This window comes from Hydra vulgaris, chromosome 03 (genome assembly GCF_038396675.1).
Source record: "Hydra vulgaris chromosome 03, alternate assembly HydraT2T_AEP".
Classification (NCBI taxonomy): domain Eukaryota; kingdom Metazoa; phylum Cnidaria; class Hydrozoa; order Anthoathecata; family Hydridae; genus Hydra; species Hydra vulgaris.
The window spans coordinates 48852501-48868531 of NC_088922.1; the positions used below are offsets into that span (position 1 = coordinate 48852501).

At 27.3% G+C, this 16031-nt stretch overlaps 1 protein-coding gene across 1 annotated transcript in view; it reads right to left on the minus strand.

Annotated features, from left to right (window-relative positions):
* Positions 1-2322: 2322 nt before the first annotated feature.
* Positions 2323-16031, minus strand: part of LOC100212287 (fidgetin-like protein 1) — a 56086-nt gene continuing 42377 nt past the window's right edge. The window contains exons 9-17 of the mRNA XM_065793512.1: positions 10003-10053; positions 9433-9538; positions 9069-9169; positions 8899-8978; positions 7804-7874; positions 7510-7727; positions 7135-7298; positions 6202-6296; positions 2323-2641 (exon numbers count right to left, since the gene is read on the minus strand). Coding sequence (XP_065649584.1) covers positions 2513-2641; positions 6202-6296; positions 7135-7298; positions 7510-7727; positions 7804-7874; positions 8899-8978; positions 9069-9169; positions 9433-9538; positions 10003-10053 — 1015 coding nt within the window. The 3' untranslated portion in view covers positions 2323-2512. The remainder of the gene's footprint in view (positions 2642-6201; positions 6297-7134; positions 7299-7509; positions 7728-7803; positions 7875-8898; positions 8979-9068; positions 9170-9432; positions 9539-10002; positions 10054-16031) is intronic.

Consider the following 16031-nt stretch of genomic DNA (forward strand, 5'->3'; position numbering starts at 1 on the left):
TTTTGCAAAATCTTTAACTCTCAATTTATGAAGCTTTCGACCGTATAGAAATATAGAAATATATTTCGACAAAACGATATGTTAAAAGCTAAGATAGTTTAAAAGCGCCTATGATTAACTCCTTTTATTTTTATTAGACATAAAGGATCTTGAAGGCATTTGCCTCAAAATATTCAAAAAAGTTGCCAATTCAAATGATTACCCTCCTCAAACATTGTTTTTAGTTAGATCTATAGTGCGAAATCTCAGAAATTTGCGTAAGCTGCCACTTCTACATCCTTGATTGACTCGATTAATAAAATCTTTTACGGGTTTTTGTAAAACTTCATAAATACATAGATATTGTATTTATTTATAAAGGAAATAATAATAACAATAACAATATTGTGCGTATTTTCTAATTATTCTTTTTCATTTATTTAAAATGTCAAAGTTGTATTGGTTATACCTAGTTTTTTTTGTTGTTTTTTTTCCAACCAAAACCCTAATAAAAAAATTTTATTTTTCCAACCAAACCAATTCAATTACATAGGTATTATTAAATGATAAATTTGATATTTAAATTTATAATCCAAGGTCAACTAGAGGTATTGATATGTAACTTTTAAAGTGAAAAAGCCTTGAACTGTAACTTTTAAAGAAAAAGCCGTGAATATGTAACTTTTAAAGTGAAAAAGCGGTTTGAGCAGACGCGGCGCAGTGGTTAGAGTTCTGGCTCAGAACCCAGAGGTTCCAGGTTCGATGCCAGCTCCAGCCCGACAAACGACATTGGCACGGAAGGAGGCGTGAACTTCTTGTTTAATGCTCTCCCGCGGTGCTCTGTGAGAAGACCGTAAGGACTTCTGGGAGCACCTAAAATATTTTCAAAAAAAAAACAAAAAAAACATAGCGGACATCTTAACAAAGATAAAGAGGAATATGATTTCAAAAAATGGACTTTAAATAATATTGTATAAAATGTACTTTTAAAAGTATATTTCATTACCGTTTTTATAAGAAAAAATGTTCTTCAAGTCCATCTTTATATTAATTTAAAAAAAATAATAATTTTCAGGGAACAGGACATTTTTGAACAGGGACAGAGATGGAACATTTTTTTATGTGTTAGAGATCTCCAAACATCTATATGTTTATACTAATGTCAAATAAAGATACTGTACAAAAAGTTGAAATGATTGGAGCCCGAGAACAAAAAAATAACCTAAATTTTCTCCCCTTGCCCTAAATGTGAGAGCAACAAGTTGATAAAATTTTTTTTTAATTCTCGACTAAATTTATACTCATTGATAAATTTTAAATTTCTTTATATGGTCATTATTACTTTATATTACATATAAAGTAATAATGACCATATAAAGTTTAAACCCCCCTCAAATGAGGGGTTATAAATGTTAGCGCAACTTTTATAAACATGAAGATATTTAAATATCAATTATTTCATATCAAACGTCCTATAAATAATCATTGATAGGATGTTACTATCATTTGTTAGAATTTATATTGATATAACGACCTCTTGATGCGAAACTACTTATTTTTACCAGAGTTTACTTTAAAATCATAACCTTTTAAAACCATAACTTTAAAATCATAACCTTTTAAAACCATAACTTTAAAACCATAACCTTTTAAAACCATAACTTTGAAATCATAACCTTTTAAAACCATAACTTTAAAATCATAACATTTTAAAACCATAACTTTAAAATCATAACCTTTTAAAACCATAACTTTAAAATCATAACCTTTTAAAACCATAACTTTAAAATCATAACCTTTTAAAACCATAACTTTAAAATCATAACCTTTTAAAACCATAACTTTAAAATCATAACCTTTTAAAACCATAACTTTAAAATCATAACCTTTTAAAACCATAACTTTAAAATCATAACCTTTTAAAAAAATTTTAACCTTCAAACAAAAAAATGTAACTAAAGTTAACTGTGTTTTGTTTTGATCTTATTAAAACTTTTTCTTTCATGTCTTTAGCATATTTCAAAAAAAAAACACAGTAAAACTGGAATATTTTTGAAGCAGATGTCAAAATATAAAACGCATTTAAAATGGAAATTTATAAAGGTACCTAGTTATATCTAACAGTTTTCTTTTTCTTGCTGACACTTATTCTTTTTTTCTTTGTTTTTCGTCTCTTCTTGTAACTTGGCCAGAACATATTTAATGCATTTCAAAATATTTGAAATATTAGAAATATTCCAAGATATTTATAAATGATTATGTTTATAGAAAATCTAAAATCTGCAAAAAATGTTAATAAATATCAAATATACTTGTAATCTTATTAAAGAAAAAACAATGAAATAAAGAAACTTTATTATTACTTTCTACTGCAATGAGAAAGTTAAAAACTCAACAAATTGCTACAATTGATTTGTTTAAAATACATTCATGAATATAAACCAATAAATATTGAACCAATGTAAACCATACTGCAAACCAAACCAAAAAAAACATAAATTTAATTTTAGCACTACACAGTTTCCTGTTTTATTCATGTAACAGATGTACCGCACCCATATAACCTATTCCAGTCCACATATACTTGCAAATCGTTAATTGAAACGCTTGGACGAATCTGTTTAAGCGCACTCTCAAAATCATCAATATTAATCGGGCGAACCTAAACAAATTTATATATATATATATATATATATATATATATATATATATATATATATATATATATATATATATATATATATATATATATATATATATATATATCAGGGTGTTCACTCAAATTTTAAAAAAATTCCAGCACTTATTACTTCATTTGGATTTTGTTTTTTCATTTTTGTTTTTCCAGGATTTTGGTACTTAAAACCATATCTTTTTCCAGCATCAGTATTAAAAAAGTACTTAAATTCCAGCACTAATGATATTTCCGAAGTGATACAAAAATTATATTAAAGACAACTACTGTACTTATAAAACAAAAGCAAGGACTTAAATAACACATTTTTTTAAATTTTACTAATTTCAGAATTACTAACAAATTAAACTTAATGAAACTCTGAAGAGTCAGTCATAACAATGACTGAGGCACAAATTTAAGCAATTAACATGAAAAAAGCTAAAAACAAAAACAAAATATTCATGACAGCTAACAAAAAACTATTTAAAATAAAGAACTACTTGTAGGCTTACCAAGTTTCTAGTTATTATATCAAAAAAACTCTTATGGAAGAAACAATCCATTTAAAGCATTTTTTTATCTTAGTTAAGAATAATAAATTGCAAGATTTCTCAATAAATCACAAAATCAGAAAACTTTAAAGGAGAAAAACTTAAGATATTAATAACAATAGGATATACTGAAACAAAATAAGACAGTCATTTGTTAATAAAAACTAACTTAACCATTCTTTTTATTTTTAAGTTTTTTAATTTGTTTTTCTATAAACTCAACCTCTTGTTTGGTTTCAATACTTTTTCTTTTTAATCCATTCCCTTTCTTAACATAACTCAGGTCACTTTTTTTTCTCTGCAAGTTCCATACACTCGTTTTTAATCATTAAAATAGCTTTTCTTGCAAACTTTTTTCTTGCAAACTTTTTGATTTAATTTTTTGATGTCGGCTGTGATATGCATTGCTTTTTGTTCTTGCTCTGTTTCCTCTTTCTCTTTTTTAGCATTATCCAACTCAATTATAAATTTTTGATGGGCTGATCAAAAACCTTTGACCAATGGTGCTATGATTTGGACTGTGTGTGATTTTAAATCATTGGCAATTAGACGATTAGATTGACTATTCTCAGGGAGATTATATTTGAAGGTATCATGTTTGTTTTAACAGAAGAGTTGTTTATGCTAAAACCACATTCAACAGCAGCCTCCTCATGACTAAGTGTTAAAATTAATTTAATGACAAAAGATGATTTGATGTAATTGCTGACACAAGCATGTTAGAAATAAAAATCAACAAGACAATCCTTTGGGTGAAAATGCTTAAAAGATTTTTTGCTTTTTTGCTTTGTCATCATTATCCATAAAATCTTTAAACTGAAAAACACCAAGTCACATTGCTGTGGTGAAAAAATCCTCAAACTCATGAATCATCTAGATAAGGTTTTCAAACGATCAACCAATTTTAGTTTTGTCAACTCAATCAAGACATTAGGGTCAAAGATACTGGATGTTCTTATCAATAAATAATTCAATGAAGATTTGTCACAAAAGCTTTTCACCATTGAAACAACAAATTTCTTGGCCACCTTAAAGAACTTTTTGCTTTGAGACAATGTTATCAAATCATTCTTTTTCAGATGATGTAGTTCTTCAGAAACAGAAAATCCTGCGTTAAGCTTTTCATCAGGTAACAGATTATTAGTAAAAGAAAGATCCAGATCTTTCGACGTTTTCCAGCCTCTGCATTTTTCAAGGACATCTGGTTTTGCAATAACTTCAAGCAACTTTATTATTATTTCCTTTACATCAAAGTATAAAAATGGAACTATTGAACAGTCTGTCTGGTATTTGTTCAGAAAAGGTTCTATATTATTTCTGAAATCTCTATGAAATTCTGGTTCTTTTTTAAGACACAGGTTGATATACTTTTGAAGAAAAAAAAATCACTGATATATGGGAGCCAGTGTGTAATCAAGGGTCACGGTGGGTGACCTTTTTCAAAAATTAAATAAAACTAATGGCTTTTCACTTACTTTCAAACCAAAGTTCATCTGTTTTTTATAGAGGAAACTGGAGATACCAAAAATTTACCAAAAAGTCAACACCCTAATCTATATAGATTAGAATTAAATGAAATTAAATTGGAGATAGCCGGTTTAATTATTATGAAAATAATAGACAAAAAATATACAAGTTTCTGTGCGTGATTTTGAAATGCCCTGCTTCTGGTCAGATGACACCAAAATTGTGAAATTTTTTTGTGTACAACCTAGTTTACATATCCCAACGGTAAACTTTAATCCCAAACTAAAATTGAAGGCTGTTTTTAAAAAACACACAGGAAAAACTGGAGAATTAATGATTTAAGCAACATTTATGCTGGAAAAACTCGAATTTTTTTTTTAATTGTTGTTTAGTAGCTTAATTTGTGTTTAGTTATTGATTTTTGAAAGTTATTTTAATTCTTACTAACAATATTTATTCCTTTTAAAGTTTTATATTTTTAATTTAGATTAGTATTGTTATTTTAGTTAGCATAAATATAAAATGAGTTTAAAAAATGAAGCATCAATGGTGATTTAAAGATGACTGGTTGAGCAATCACTACTTTAAAAATTGACTAAGGAAAGATTTTGAAGATGATACTAAAGTAAGATGTGTGGTTTGCCACCAGTCAATAAAACTCTCTTAAAGTGGGAGCTCTGCCATGACAGATCACGCAAAAGGAGCAAAGCACACTATAGAATTAAGAAAAGTGAAAGGATTTTTTGCAAAACCAAAAGAAAGTTTTTTACCATCTTTTCTGCCTCTAATGAGTCAATTACAGAAAAACAAAAGTCATTAGACTCGTGTGTCAAAAAACTAGATGTTACTAAGGCTAAAATTATTTTGATGCTTAAAATGTGGATAGTGGTTTTTCTCTACGCTCAAATCATGATTTAAGCTATATTTTTACAGCTATGTTTCCGGACAATGCCATAGCTTCACAATTTCAGATAGGTCAAAGCAAAACTTTATACAAGTTAAATAATGGTTTAGCTCCTTATTTTAAATCAGTTTTGTTGAAAATTTTAAAATTGTCAGACATCCATGTCTATTCTTTTGATGAGAGTTTAAATGAGGTCACTCTAAATTCTGAAATAAATATTTATATTAGATTCTGGGATGTTAATAGAAATCGTGTAAATGTCCATTATTTTAGATCAAATTTCTTAGGTCACAACATACCAAGACTTGTTAACTTATTTCATGGATATTGTTAAAAATTTGGAAATAAAAAAGCTATACTAAATATCAATGGATGGTCCAACTGTCAATCTAAAATTTTTTGATAAATTCAGTACAAAATATTAATTTAAATTGTTTTAGTGCACGATGACACAGAGTGTCACAACAAAGTGTAAAGCCAAACATAACAAAGTGTTGCAATAAAGAGAAACACGAAACCCAGTAACTGTGTAGATATCTACAGATATGCTTGTTTTTTTTAAAAAAAAGGTACCAAAAAAAACTGAAAATTTTATAAAAATATTTAAAATATCAATATTAAACCTCGTTTGCATTAATACTTCTAATATCCCTGATAATTCTTATAGGACCAAGAGCAGCTTCTCTACACAAGTTAGCCATATCTGCACCTGAGAATCCTAAATAATTGTAATAAAATAATTCTGTATTTATGCTCTTTAGACTTCATTACAAATGCTTTACTTCTTTGCTTCAACTATTATTTGCATTTTCTTTATTTTAATTATTATTTATATACTCTTTATCGGGTTTCATAACTTAACAGTAGGGTGGCTCTTAAAACAACATTTTTGAAAAAAACCTGTTCTGACCCCTTTACTTTGTTCTACATAATACTAAAACACTGGGTTTAAAATTTTTTTGAACAAAAAATTATTTTAGGGGTAGCTCAAGACCCTTAAAAATTTGACTGGTCCCTAAAATTTTGAAAATAAAAGTTCTTCTAAAGTATGTCAACCTGGTACTCAAAAGAAGCGAAATTATATAAAAACTTCAAAAACAGTAATCACTTTACAAAAAAAGCATGTTTAAAAAAACTATTTTTTTAAAACTTGAAAATAATGACTTTTTTTATTTTCAGCTTAAAAACAATAGTTTTTATGAATTTATTTAAGAAAAAAGTTATTTTTTTGTAAATTGATTATTATTTTTAAAATTTTTATATAATTTCGCTTCTTTTGAGTACCAGGTTGACATACTTTAGAAGAACTTTTATTTTCAAAATTTTAGGGACCAGTCAAATTTTTAAGGGTCTTGAGCTACCCCTAAAATAATTTTTTGTTCAAAAAAATTTTAAACCTAGTGTTTTAGTATTATATAGAACAAAGTAAAGGGGTCAGAACAGGTTTTTTTCAAAAATGTTGTTTTAAGAGCCACCCTACTTAACAGTTTTAACATTAATCTGTAAAAACAAAAACAAACAAAAATTTCATACACGGTAAAAATATGAAAAAATACCATTTGTTTTTTCACGTATTAAATCATAATCAGAAGATGTAAGCTGATGAGCGTGGTTATTCATAAGATTCTCTACAATTTGCTGTCTTGCACAGCCTTCTGGGAGAGGAATATATAAACGTTTTACAAGTCGTCGCCGAGCAGCTTCATCTAATTCTTGGGGTCTAAAATGGTGCCAAAAATAAAAAATAAAAAAACAAAAAAAAATTAAACACGAGAAAAAAAAATTACTAATAATAATTAAATAAGACATGAAAAGTTAAAAAAATGAAAATGAAACAAATTTTTTTATAAAGCATTAGTAATACTTTCCTGAAAATATCTCATATTAGTAGATAGATGTTTAGGATATTTTTGTTAATAATATAGGCAAACCTGTTAGTAGCACCTACAACAAGTATTCGATCATTGTTTGAGCATGTTGTTCCATCTAACTGAACAAGAAACTCTGTTTTAATACGTCTTGATGATTCATGCTCACCATCAGAACGACGAGTAAGTAAGGAATCTATTTCATCAATAAATATAACGGCTGGTTGGTGAACACGAGCAACGCCGAACAAAGCACGAACCATTTTTTCTCCTTCACCAACCTTTAAAAAAATTTTATTACCTTATGTGAGTAATATGAGATAAAAAGTAATCTAGGGATAAAAGTTATGGCCTCACCCACTTTGAAGTTAGGGAAGATGCACTAATACTGAAAAATGTTGCATTAGATTGACTGGCTATGCATTTTCCTAAAAATTTATAACAGTTTATAAATGAGAATTGAATTATTAAAAATATAAAAGAATAAAGAATAAAAAAATAAATAATATAGAAGAAACTAGAATAATTATTATTATAGACATTTTTTTATTTTTCTCAATATTCTAATTTTCAAATTATGAAATGCTTATATTTAAACCAGTATAAACTTTATTTCTATTTAAATAAATGTTTGAAGAAATTTAATTTAGAAAATAAGCACAACAAAACAAGTATTTAGGTTCATTCTTATCATATTTAGGTTGATTACCATATTTAGGTTCATTCTTATCATATTTCAGTTTATTGTTACCATATTTAGGTTCATTCTTACCATATTGGTTCATTTTTACCATATTAGGTTCATTTTTACCATTTTTACATTCAATCTTCCATTTTTACATTCATTCTCATCATATTTATGTTCATTCATACCTTATTTAGGTTTATTTTTTATCATAATTAGGTTTATTTATACCTTATTTAGGTTCATTCTTACCATATTTACATTCATTTTTACCATATTTAGGTTCATTCTTACTATATTTAGTTTTATTTTTACAATATTTAGGTTCATTCTTACTAAATTAGGGTCATTTTTGCCATATTTATGCTCATTCTTACCATACTTAGGTTCATTCATTTTTCCCTGAAAACTTACATTATTTTGTTTTGTAAAAACAATTTTGGCAACAACATAATTATAACAACATAATTATATTATTGACATAATTAGATTTTGCTAATTATTTAAAGGCCAGCAAATTTATTTTGATCAAACAAAATACAGAAAGAAAGTAACTATCAATAAAAATAAAAATTTATTTTGATCAAACAAAATACATAAAGAAAGTAACTATCAATAAAAGTAAAAATTTATTTCGATCAAACAAAATACATAAAGTAACTATCAATAAAAATAAAAACTAAAAAAGACATAGACATGAAAGAATTAAAACATAACACAATTTAATTTTAAAATAATCATAATTTAAATAAAAAGTTTTCACATACCTATTAAAGTTTTGCCAGTTCCAGGGGGACCAAACAACAACAAACCTTTTGGCGGTCCTCGCAACCCAGTAAAAATATCTCTAAAATTAAAGTCTCTCATTGTACAACTTTGAACTTAGTGCTCCTATTCTTAAAACAATGAAGCAATGAAGAATGATAAAATACTTTACGGCCTAAGCATCGGCCATATAACAATTTCTTGAATAGTTGCTTTTGCAAACTCAAGACCAGCAATATCTTCCCAATGAACTTCTTGACCATGATCCATGATCTATCGAAAAAAGAAAAAAAAAAGATTTTTTGTTTATTACTTCATTCTTATTTACTCTAACAGTTTTTTTCCAGTTAAGGTAAAAACCTCCTTTTATATAAATATATATATAACCTCCTCAGTTCTCATTTATAACCTTTTCAGTTCTCATTTATAACCTCCTCCATTCTCATTTATCAAACCCTCTGTTCTTTGCTAAAATTACATATAACCAAAATAACAATTTCATTTTAACATAAACTATATCTACAACTTTTTTTTACCTCATTTTCAATGAGTTCAATTATTTTTGGATCAATGTTCTTCAACCAGTCACACATCTCATATTTTGGATCTAAATGTGTTTCCTTGGTTGAACTATAATTGTTTCTAAACCGACAAAAAAAATGTTTATGTTGTAATGTTTAGCTGATAGTTATCATAAGCAAGATTTTTAAATGCTCCTTTTTATAAATTTAAAAACGGCAGAAAATTATTTGAATATTGAATATTATAACATTATACATTATGTAGCGTTTGTATATAAATTTGTTTGTTATATGCTTATTTGTTTGATAAAATTTTTTGTTCTCATAATAAAAAATAATTTGTGCACTTTTTGATAGTATTTCTTATTTTATTTTATATTAATTTTTGTTCTTTTTTTGCTTTTATTTCTTAAAATTATTTCATTATTTGAAACCGATATTTTGTTATTGGTTTAATTTAATGTACATAATTATCAGATTTTACTTGAATTCTTCATCTGACAAATATTTATATAAAAACCAACAACTGTCAAACTAATATTTAAAAAAGAAATTTTCTAGACTATCTTTTAAAAATGAACTCACTTTTCTTGATCTTGGTTGATTGGAGGAACAAACCTGCTATTTGCACTTCTCCTAAACATTTATAATACATTATATAATAATAATACATAAACACAATATAAAACTTGTATAAATTCTGTAATTTGAAGCAAATATAAAAATAATTTTTTTTTGTATACTTCAAAATGAATAGAAAACAGTATGTATAAGGTGTATGTTAGGGTGTTTCAAAAACAGGACTTAGCAAAATTTCAACTAACATTACTTCTCATATAGCGCCCCACTGTAGATATTACTATACAAACTTTTTTATATCACATTTAGACCACTCTATTCATCCCTTCAATTTTTGAGCCTTTTTTCAGTCAAATCACAAGGGACCCTTCCTATGAACCAATTTTGAAAAATTTTCTTTTTGTGGGTAATTTTATGGATAAGAATTAAATTGAAATGTAATTTTAAGCTTCCTTTGTTTAAATAATGGGTCAATCAAATAACTACATTTTCAGAAATGTAAATTTTTTTCCTCTTTTCACTCTTTAATATGGTCTAAACTTTTTCCATATCTCCGATGTTTACAGTCAAATTGTAAGGTTTAAAGCGGCTACAGAATTGTCTCAAAAAATGAGCATTAAACTAGTTACAGGCCTCTTATTACCATGCAGACATCATGTGTATAAAAGACTAAGCATTAAACTAGTTACAGGCCTCTTATTACCATGCAGACATCATGTGTATAAAAGTCACATTTTTCACTGATGGAACATCTATCCAAGCAGTAACACAAATGGACCAGACAATCCTCTGTTTAAAACCTTACACTTGTGTGGAATTATGTATTAAACAGAATGACGATTGAGGACATCACTGACAGCTGGTTGCAGGGTCAATTCAAGAAAGCTTTGGAGTTCTCTGGAAACATTATAAAGATGGAAACGATGATGAAGATCAGTACTTTAAACTATAAATTAATTTTAATGCAGTTTAAACAGCTGTAAAACAACAATAAGTTCATTATCTTTAAATAGCAGTTTATAATTACAATAACATGTTAAATGTATGTAGCTCCTAGTACCATACACTTCTGGAGTCATGGTAACACAATAAGCAAATGATTAGTAACATAAATCAAACTGAACTGTAAAGAATGAATCTTAATTTTTTGTGACAATTTTAAGTGTTGCGAAATATGAAAACATTATGTAAAAGTTAAGTTTAATTAATTACTTTTTATTAAAGTAAATATTTATATTTTGAATTGATTCAGGTCTGATTATCTTAAGTTGGCCAAACTCACAGTATTGGTGCTGTCTGGAGAAATGCACTTTAGACTCTGAAAGCCTGGTCCTGCATGTCATACTAGATTTTCGATAAAAGGAATATACTTTAAGAAAAATGTTCCTCTTAATGTATAATATCACCAATTTCAGGGCCTAAGAGAAAAAAAAAATCAAAAACATGGCTTTGCAGTGCACAACACTGCATTGTTTTTACACTGAAATGGTTTGTTTTTACACTGAATGGATTGCTTCTCCTTAGATTTTTTTACTGTAATTTTTAATTCCTTATTATTCGAAATGTTTTAAAGTTTAAATAAAAATAATGCTTTTTAATATTTTGCTATTTAAAGTTTATTTCTTAGGATATGAAAGCTATATGGCAGATGACAAGGTACTATGATATCAAACCTGAGCAGGTAAAACCTGTTGTCAACTCACTGAAGAGACTCTCTTGGTACATTGAAACTACCACTGTTTTTATGGCTCTAGTTGATGAAAAGGTCCATGACCATGGTGAGATTGCCAAGAAGCTGCCATGTTAAGGTCCAAGAAGTATGTTGTACAAAGGCAGAAGGTGGATATTGAAAAGCTGAGCAACCTGGATTTTCATTAGGATAATCCTCCTAGCTTGGTTTTACTGGTAACTAAACAGAGTTTGTTTATACTTCATCTCTTGAATAATGGGACAGCAAAGTTGCAGTGTTAAAAGACACACGTTGTGACATGGAACCTAAATGATTATTACCTGGAGTTTTTGTTAAAATCTGGCGGTAGTTAATGATTGCAGCGAGAGGACTGCAAAACTTGTTTAGACATATTTTCAAAAAATTTATTAAATTTAATTGGAAATACAGTTTGTTGAAATAAAGTTACTTTCAACAAATAAATTACATAACTTATTTTTTACTTTCAACAAACATATTACATAACTAGAAGCTGACCAACAAATCCCAAAAGAAAAGAAAAAGACAGGACACTTTTCTTGCAGACAAAAAGTTCATGAAGAAAGAGACAGAAGAAAACTGATTTTGAAAATGTTTCTTATTAATCTAAAACTATTTTTTTATGCTCTGGCATTATTGAAAGATAATAAATGCTGCTAAACATCAAATATTTTAGAAAAACAACCTTATGCAGTCACAGTAAAGATAGACAACCCAAATGCATTTTTGGAGACAATTCTGTAGCCTCTTTAAACATTAAAATACAATCTTAAACACCAGAGTAATGGAAAAAAGACTGTTTAGACCTTACCAAGAGTGAGAGGCAAAAAAAATTTTCATAAAATGTAGTTGTTTGATTGACCCATTATTTAAACAAATAAAGCTTTACATTGGATTTCAATTTAATTCTTATGCATAAAATTGCTTAAAACATTTAATTTTCAAAATTGGTTCACGGGAAGGGTCCCAGCAAATTGACTGAAAAACGGCTTTAAAATGAATTTTAGGCTCATAACAAGGACTGATAGAGATCTAAATGTGATATAAAACATATTTGTATAGTAATATAAAAAGGTAAGCACCATATGACAAGCAATCATAGATGAAATTTTGAAAAGACCTTTTTTGGAACACACTAATATATATATATATATATATATATATATATATATATATATATATATATATATATATATATATATATATATACATATATACACATATATATATATATTTATATATAAATATATATATATATATACAAATATAAATATATAAATATAGTTATATTTATATATAATATAAATATATAAACCTAGAAACGAGGTTGGCAATTTTTTGCCGACCTCAAATATTTTAAAGTTGGCAGTTAGGTCGACATTGCCGAATTCAATTCCAAGGGTTGATATATATATATACATATATATATATATATATAAATATATATATATATATAAATATATATATATAAATATATATATATATAAATATATATATATATATAAATATATATATATATATAAATATATATATATAAATATATATATATATAAATATATATATATATATAAATATATAAATATATATATATAAATATATATATATATAATTATATATATATAAAAATATATTTATATATCTACTATAGCGTATTTATAATCAATACAGCCTTTTTAGAAAAAGAAGAAAAAAACAAAGAATAATGAATTAAAAGATTGCTGCCCCATGCCAAACCTTCAGTTGATGTAGTAGCACTGCTGCAAGTCAGGCTATTTGTCAGCCAATATATGTACTAAAGCCCCCGGCAGCATGCTATTTCAGTATAACGTCAGACTGCTCACCTAAATCAGCAGTATAAGATATATATGTATATATGTGTATATATATATATATATATATATATATATATATATATATATATATATATAAATCAATCTCATGCTTGAGCAGGGTCTTGCTTATCTGCAACAAACTTGTCTGTCACATTTTTTCATGCACAGAAAGCAGACAGTTCGTTATCGTTAACTTATACTGTTTTGAAAGTTGTGATGTTCTTTTTAACATTTTAAAGACAATTAAAAAAAAAATTGACAAAACTTTTAAAATCATTTGTTTCAATTTAGGTGTCAAACTTTTTTGGCATAAATATCATTTTTTTATGGAGTAATCAATGTCAATGCATATTAGCGTTGATTTCTGCATTAACATTGGTCAACAATTTTTTTAAAACAACTTTATATAAATCAAACAGAAAACGTTTTTGTCCTTTGTTAGTACATTAACTAAATCAATGACACATTAAGGAAAAATCTTTTTGCAATATTTTTAAAAATGTGACTATATACAGGACTAAATAGGTAAACTTTAAAAACTAAAAACTTTAAAAACTAAGCTTTTATGACTAATTTTGATTTTATAAGAAAATATTTTATGGTATTCTAAAAAAAAAAAAAAAAAAGAATCAAGTTGCATTAAGTACCGTAAAAACCCTTAATTCCGGATGGTTTAGGACTTAAATTGTCATAACTAGCTCAATATAAAGAATTTTGAAATAATTTTTTTAAATAAATAAACTTCATAACAAGACAAATCAAACGATATAAAAAAATATTATTTTTGCAATATAAATCTTTCTTTTATTTTATTTTTAAAAAATATTGTTTTTATCCGGAATTAGGTGTTTATGTCCCTAATTCCGGATGCGTATAAAATGCAGAAAAACACATACACAAATAATACTAACATTAAAATAATTATTTTAATCCATTAAAAAAATGAAATCGTTTAATAAAAAAAGAATATATATTATTTTATACACATTCGATACAAATAAATTCCATGGTTGGACGATAATCAAAGACACATTCAATGCATGACCAATTTGAACACTGCTCACACGCAAGCCATTGGTTATCTAAGTTATTTGTCCAATTAATTTCGCAAGAATAACATAGAAAATCATCAGATACTAAAATGTTATTTGAAGCTTGAGGAAAATGAGGGTCTTCTAATTGATTCTTTGTCTTTATACCTTTTTTACCTGGTATTTTAGACAACTGACTTTGTCTCAACTTTTTTTTTCTTCTCTTTTCTGTGCATTTTTCGCTTTTTGAGTAGCAGTGGAAATCTTTTTTTGTTCTCTAGTAAATTTCTTTGCAGCTTGTTTATCTAATTTTTGTTTTTTTGATGCTTGTTCAGCTTCATCGTAACCTATGGCATCCGTCAAAGACATATTATAATTAGCTGGTCGCTTTATTCTCTCACTTTTTTGAACGGTGTGTTAGGTGTATTGGTAGTATTTTAATAATGCGGTAGTGGTGTAGTGGTAAAGCACTCACTTCATAAGCGAGGGGTTCCGAGTTCGATCCCCACCACGTCCCTGGTAGTACTGCGCTCAACTTGTTTCTCCATGCAGCGGCCTTGTTTGTCAAGGTTCATGTTTCGGAGTTATAGAGTTGAGAGAGGGTTATAACCACTATAAAGTAGCCTCCTCATCTGTAGTGGCCTTCTCGGCCTTGAGGAGGTGAATAACAAAAAAAAAAAAAAAAAAAAAAAAAAAAAAAATTTCCTATAACTAATGGACTAGATACTGTTGAAGAATCAAATAAATTTTCAATATTGTTGTTTTCGACAGCTTGAAACACAGCACCAATGGAAGTTTTTTTACCACTATTTTTGAAACCACTCCGTGCATTTTCAGGTTTAAACCCACCATTTTGGATGAGATCCTTAAACATGGCCGGAAAATGTCGATTAGTCAGGCTTTGAAAGTGATTTTTAGTCAAATAACTTTCGACAATTCTCTTCTATGCACCTTTTACTGTTTTAAAAACGCCAACATCTAGTGGCTGTAAAAAATTGGTGGTATGAACATTTTACTATAAAATTTAATTTTCTAAAGTTTTTTTTTTCAACTCTAAGCTCATATGTGAAGCATGGCCATCAAGTATTAGAACTTTAAATTCTGAAAGTTTGTTTGTGTGAGGCAAAAAAACTGTTTTAAACCACGACAAAAAATGTTTGGATTCCATCCAGCCTGAACTACTACTGTTATAATAAACATTCTGGGCACCGCCTTTGCACCAGTCTTACATAACATGTTTGCCTTTACAAATTATTTGATGAGGAAAATAATTACCGAATGTGTCACAACAAGTCAAGATCGTCGTCATTTGCTTTTTATTCGATGGTGCTAGCTTTTTAGGGTTTTTTGTTCCTTTTCTACAAATAATTTTGACTTTGCCTTGATCAAATTGCAAACCAGACTCATCACAGTTAAATATTTGAAACAGCTTATCGCCTAAATTATGTTCATTATATGCTACTG